A 6028-nucleotide genomic window follows, 5' to 3' on the forward strand; every position below is an offset into this window, starting at 1 on the left:
ATTACATTATTCTATTAAAAGATTTAAAACGAGGAAACAAAACACATCTTTGAAAATAAACAAAAACAAACAAAAATCTCTAAATGAAGATGACGTTTCGTGTCTTCTTTATGGCTTGACTTTGCTAGTTTAGATTCATCCGGGGGTTCATCTAATTCATTTGTTTTACACCGTTTCAAACGTTTCAAAAGCTTCGTAATGGCGAATATCGACAAAAATGAATAATGATAATTATTGGTACTTTTTAGGTTATCATCGTTTATTAGGTTTATTACAGCATAGATAAAAAAGATGGTATTTTCATATCAAACAAAATAATAACAGAATCTTGAACAGAACTAAAATTTTTAGTTTTTTGTTGAATATCGATGTCTAACTTTACGTAAATATTTACCACATATATCGGTAAATGGAAGTTTTTCCCATCCTTCATTTATACCACGTTGCCAACCTGACGAAACATGAAAAACGTCAACCGCAAGCAAACGTCAGAAACCGCGAGAGAGCAAAAGTTGTTTTGTCATTCTGCTGGCTGGTGTTTGGTTCGAAATATTCCGAAGTTTCACGTATCCTGTCGATAATTCTGCCGGAAGTGCCAGCTCGCTCGATTACCGGAATCAGGCAATAACCACAATGCCGTCGGAAACAAGTACAACCAAGGTGATTGTGCACCCACTGGTGCTACTCAGCGTTGTAGATCATTTCAACCGGATGGGTAAGATCGGCAATCAGAAGCGAGTCGTCGGTGTACTGCTTGGCTGCTGGAAAGCCAAAGGCGTCCTGGATGTGTCGAATAGCTTTGCTGGTATGTAGCGAATATTACAGATTTTATTAATACGTTATTAATAATTCGTTTTGTTTATTTGATGTCGATTGAAAAAACAAAAGCAGTCTAGTTTGAACGCTTGTAATATGTAACATTTATGTACGCATAGGAATCACTTGCTTCCAAATAATAATAGGAAGAAGTCTGAAACTTTTTAATTTAAATTATATTTTATTTACTTGCTATCAGTATCAATTCTTGTAAATCGTGAATATAGTGTAATTTTATTTTGTTCCAGTTCCTTTCGACGAAGACGACAAAGATAAATCCGTCTGGTTCCTGGACCACGACTACTTGGAAAATATGTACGGCATGTTTAAAAAGGTAAACGCTCGGGAACGCGTTGTCGGTTGGTATCACACAGGACCAAAGCTGTGCCAGAACGACATTGCCATTAACGAGCTGATCCGGCGCTACTGCCCCAACTCGGTGCTCGTCATTATCGATGCAAAACCGAAAGATTTAGGTCTACCAACGGAAGCGTACATTGCCGTTGAGGAAGTGCACGATGATGGTACACCGACATCAAAGACGTTCGAGCACGTCCCTAGCGAAATCGGTGCGGAAGAAGCAGAGGAGGTCGGTGTTGAGCATTTACTGCGGGATATCAAGGATACTACGGTGGGAAGCTTATCGCAGAAGATCACTAACCAATTGCTGGGCTTGAAAGGTTTGAACGCTCAACTGCGGGACATTAAAAACTATCTGCTGAAAGTGGGTAATGGTCAACTGCCAATTAATCATCCGATCGTTTATCAGCTGCAGGATATTCTGAACCTGCTGCCAGACATTACGCAGGATTCGTTTACCGATACGCTGTATGTCAAAACTAATGACCAGATGCTGGTGGTATACCTGGCTTCTCTTGTGCGATCGATCATAGCTTTGCATAACTTAATAAACAATAAACTTACAAATCGTGACGCCGAGGAGGGCAAAAAGGGAGATGATTCTAAGGATAAAAAGGATAGCAAAGAAAAAAGCGAGAAAGAAGGCGAAAAGGAGAAAAAGAAAGACGAAAAGGAAAAAAAAGAGGACAGCAAGGGAGATAAGGCAAAGGATGAAAAGAAAAAGTAGACTGTTTACGGATGCTTTGGCTTGTATGCTCTATTCTTTTAAGAAGTAATCTTATAATAATAAAGATTGTATTAAATTCGATCGTGCGTTTGTTTTTGAATGATGGAAAAACTCCTTGGGTGAAATATATGATACACCGTTCCTTATAAAAAGATTTACGTCTGGATTATCGGAATCATGCATCTTTTATAAGCAATCGCGGACTCTTGACAAGTATAATTTTTTTTGTAATCAGCATTAAATTGACAATAGGAAAAATTGAAACAAAATTTTAATCCGAAACAAACAAAATTAATATCGATCGGACCGTTTCCGACTAGAAATTTAATTCCGATCAGAATCAAACTGAATTCTACAACACACGATTGGATTTCAGAATATGGTTTCTGATCGAAAGTTATTTAGGACGGAATGAGCCGAATCAGCCCAATCGAGATGCAGAATCGAGGCTAAAAATTCAACAGTGTCGATTATCGATACTGTTATCGATCCACGTTTGACAAATTTCCCATCTTTATTTCGTGACGTTCGTGACATTTCTCACTGTAGCATAAAAATAATATGCAATGCGCATTGATAGCGTGTTTAGTTTGCATATTGTTAAATACCTCATTATTTAAATAACATTTAATTCGCCTACTTTTTAGTTACATAAACATATTCTCTAACATAAGAGGCATAACCAGTTTAAGTTCTAGACTTACCGAAGGGCCATGCCGTTTATGATAGGAAAAGCTCCGGTTCGCCGGTCAATTCAATATCTCAGTGCAGGTCGTCTGGCATTAAAGAAAAGGGTAAAAATATTCAGTGTGAACTACAACACCTATGGAAGTCATCATGAAGGAGCCAGGTATAATACAATGTTTAATAGTTTATTAGCTACAAGAAATTATGTAATGTTTTACTGTTGCAGAGATTTTGTGTTTTGGAACATCCCCCAAATACAGTACAAAAACCCGGACGTACAAGTTGTCACATTCAAGAATATGACCCCATCTCCGTTTATTCGATGTTATTTTGGTAAATCAGTTTAATAACCTTTAATTTTAACATCACTATACCGTATCGTTTTAGATAATGGACAACAAATGCTAATCGATATTGATAGTAAAAACCGCAACGAAATAATGCAACATCTGATAAGTGTAGTTGGAAAGTCACCGTAAGTACTGAACTAATTCTTTATTGTGCAAACAATTAACATATCAGGCAAAATTACATAGGACTGTTGACTTCTTTATTCTCTGGGGTTTCGTCTTCACTTGGGTTAGTACCAATCTTGCAGACGTCGCACATACTTCCGTCGTACGAGCTAGTATCATCACTTTCGACTTCGTTTTCTACCTCTCCGGTAAAGAAGAAAACCGCTCTCGGTACCACCTGTTCCTTAATGTAGTATCCAATTTCAAAATCCGTCTCCAGTAGCGTGGCACTTAATATGGGATCCGTTTCAAACAGTATCTTTGGATTGAAAAAGTTGAAAAAGCTGTTGGTCGGTACCTCTCGCTTCGTACCACCTTCATCCGTTACCGTAAGCTTAGTTAAATCATTTCCGTCCTTCCAATCAATGATTTGGCCAATTGTATCATATATTTCGTACCCGTTAAAGTTGGCCGCTTTGTCGTTGTTGGGAGCACACCTCATCATATACTGCTTCTTCAGAATGCGATCATTGAAAAAATCGTTCGGCTCAAACTCGAACAACAGTTCGAATCCAGGTTGCGGTTCACCGTTCATGACCACTCTGACGTCTATTAATCGTTTCAAAGGTTCCTCGTCAATAGTTCGTAGCATCGATTGCAATACTGGGGTCATCTTGAAGACGATCAACCAAAATTCAGGAATACCGCAGGACTGATCGGCGGCGTCATCGGGGGCAGCAGCCAGCTCGACATCGGACGGAACGTACGTTCCGGTTACTAATTGGCGTCGTTTCTCGTTCAACTCACCGTACATGGGCTGGAAAGCTAGTTCCAAATCGAGCACCTTTCGGTGATAGTCCGCTTCGACTTGTAGCAGCTCCAGTTGAAGTTTTTTCAGTGCTTCCACCTTCACGCGAACATTTGTCGGCAAAGTCCCCATTTTCTTCATTTGCTCGATACGAATGTCCAGACTGGAGATCTGCCGAAGCAGTTGTTCTTCACGGTCGCTTAACGTATTTCTTCCAACCGACTCCATTGACTTGTTCGATAAAAATGAGTTGAATCGAGGAACAAATTTCTGTACGTCAGAACTTTTCACTCGTAGGTTGCTATGTTTTACGAAATTGATGCCGGTTTTTAGCTTTAAAATCTTCTATGATAGCGATCTAGCGATTAGTTTTATAATTCAGTTAGAAACTTTTTTTTTGCAATTAACTTAAACCGGGAACATGTATTATAATAATAATAATCATATATAGTTTGTCGGGTCAGCTTGTAATATATAATGAACAACTGGGTTAAATCGTCAAATAGTCGAGTTAAATAGAGCACTTTCCACTTAAAAATACACGTCCCCACTATAGATATGAAAAAGAATAAACAATCTATGTTTATTCTACTATCTATGCCGTGCAAGCACCATATTCAAAACAGTGCCTTATTCTGAACAGTTGCAAAATTTTCTTAAATATTTCCAGAACTCTAGCTGTTTAAACCATTTTAATAATATCAGATTTTTAATAATCATCAGATGTAGTGATTAAATTGTTTAAATAGCTAGAATTTTGTCAATATTTATCAAAAATTTGCAACTGTTGGGAAATAGGCACTGTTTCGAATATGGTGCCTGCACGGTAGTTCCTACCTTTTAGTATTATAAAATCATTGAACCGTCACGTACATTTTACATTACAGCGAAACACTTGCTGCGGAAGCCAAATTGGCGGAGAAACAAGATAATCCGGCCAATTTCGGTGTGGGTTGTGCGAAGCCTTGCATCTGCACGATCCCGGGTCAACTTCCGTGCCCCGGTGTGGTGCCGGTACCTAAGCACATGCGCGGAAAATACAAGTATCAGCCAAAGGACTGAAGGAATGCACCTAATAAACTTAGTCTAAATAAAAACCAATTCAATATTTGTTTTGTTTATTACTTAAGTTTAATTGTAAAACATCATCATTTGCTAAAAATTAAAAGTCAGTAGGTAAATGAAGTCCATACTTTTTAGACAAGCACACACAGGGATGAGATAGTTCTGCCTCGTAATACCTTGCAGAGTTTCGATGCGAATTATTTCAGATCTCATTTGAACCGACTAGATTTATAAGGACCACTTCTGCCGCCACGATTCATGTTTCGTTTTACTTTAGAGTCCGTTCGGTGCGGTTGTTGCAGCTGTTGCGGCTGGTTTTTGTTATACTGATATTTTTCTATTATCGGTTTTTCCCCGGTAATACTTTTGTTTATAACCAGGTCATCAGATCTGCTTTCCATGAGTTTGAGTTTGGCCTCGAGTGCTTGAATTTTTGTCTGCTGACTAGCCAGCCCACTGGTGCTGGTTTTCGAACCTCCAGCTAGCACAGGAATTTGCAGCTTTGGCTTAGTCTTTTCCATGTCATCTCGGTTTACGTTTTTAGCCCACCGAACTACCATATGTTTATCTCCTACCAGTTTTCCATTTAAAAACTCCAGGGCTGTTTCGGAATCACGTTGCTATCGACCGAATAGTTTAGAAAATAGTTGTAATGTTTTACAAGTTTACCACCATATGAGTTTCCTACCTTCTCGTATGTAACGAAGGCATAACCGCGAGGATAGCCAGCCATTGGCCCGGATCGATGGAACAGCATATCGAACTTTTCGATTTTGCCGCATTTTTGCGCAATTTTCAATAGTTGATACCGATAATTGGATAACAAATAGAAGGAGGTTAAGAACTGATCTACGCTAATGAGCATGGTTTAAGAATCCCTAAAAATGATAAACAAATAAGCAACTTACTCAGTGACGCGACAATCCAAGTTTCCGATCCAAAGCCTTCGGTCATCCTGTATCAGAACCTATGAAGAGCAAAAATTTCACTATGGAAAATTTCACAAAGTACGATTTTGTCTACCTCAGCCATAGTCGATTGAAAGATTACTAGCGTTGAACGATGATATTTCGCTCGACAAATGACTAAATTTAGGCAAAATTCCACTTT

At 38.6% G+C, this 6028-nt stretch overlaps 3 protein-coding genes across 3 annotated transcripts; 2 read left to right on the forward strand and 1 right to left on the reverse strand.

Moving 5' to 3' along the window:
* Positions 1–501: 501 nt before the first annotated feature.
* Positions 502–1972, forward strand: LOC128738804 (26S proteasome non-ATPase regulatory subunit 7). Its single transcript, XM_053834208.1, has 2 exons — positions 502–805; positions 1065–1972. The coding sequence occupies exons 1-2, from the start codon at positions 634–636 to the stop codon at positions 1901–1903; spliced, it is 1011 nt and encodes a 336-aa protein (XP_053690183.1). The 5' UTR covers positions 502–633; the 3' UTR covers positions 1904–1972.
* A 525-nt stretch (positions 1973–2497) lies between these two features.
* Positions 2498–5020, forward strand: LOC128738806 (probable 28S ribosomal protein S25, mitochondrial). Its single transcript, XM_053834210.1, has 4 exons — positions 2498–2753; positions 2817–2923; positions 2978–3065; positions 4741–5020. The coding sequence occupies exons 1-4, from the start codon at positions 2617–2619 to the stop codon at positions 4913–4915; spliced, it is 507 nt and encodes a 168-aa protein (XP_053690185.1). The 5' UTR covers positions 2498–2616; the 3' UTR covers positions 4916–5020.
* On the reverse strand, positions 4962–5773 carry LOC128738807 (probable RNA-binding protein 18). Its single transcript, XM_053834211.1, has 2 exons — positions 5607–5773; positions 4962–5538 (listed from the first exon to the last, which is right to left on the reverse strand). Exons 1-2 carry the CDS (start codon positions 5673–5675, stop codon positions 5128–5130), a joined length of 480 nt encoding a protein of 159 aa, XP_053690186.1. The 5' UTR covers positions 5676–5773; the 3' UTR covers positions 4962–5127.
* Between the last annotated feature and the right edge of the window lie 255 nt (positions 5774–6028).

The sequence above is a fragment of the Sabethes cyaneus genome, chromosome 2 (assembly GCF_943734655.1).
Source record: "Sabethes cyaneus chromosome 2, idSabCyanKW18_F2, whole genome shotgun sequence".
Taxonomy (NCBI): domain Eukaryota; kingdom Metazoa; phylum Arthropoda; class Insecta; order Diptera; family Culicidae; genus Sabethes; species Sabethes cyaneus.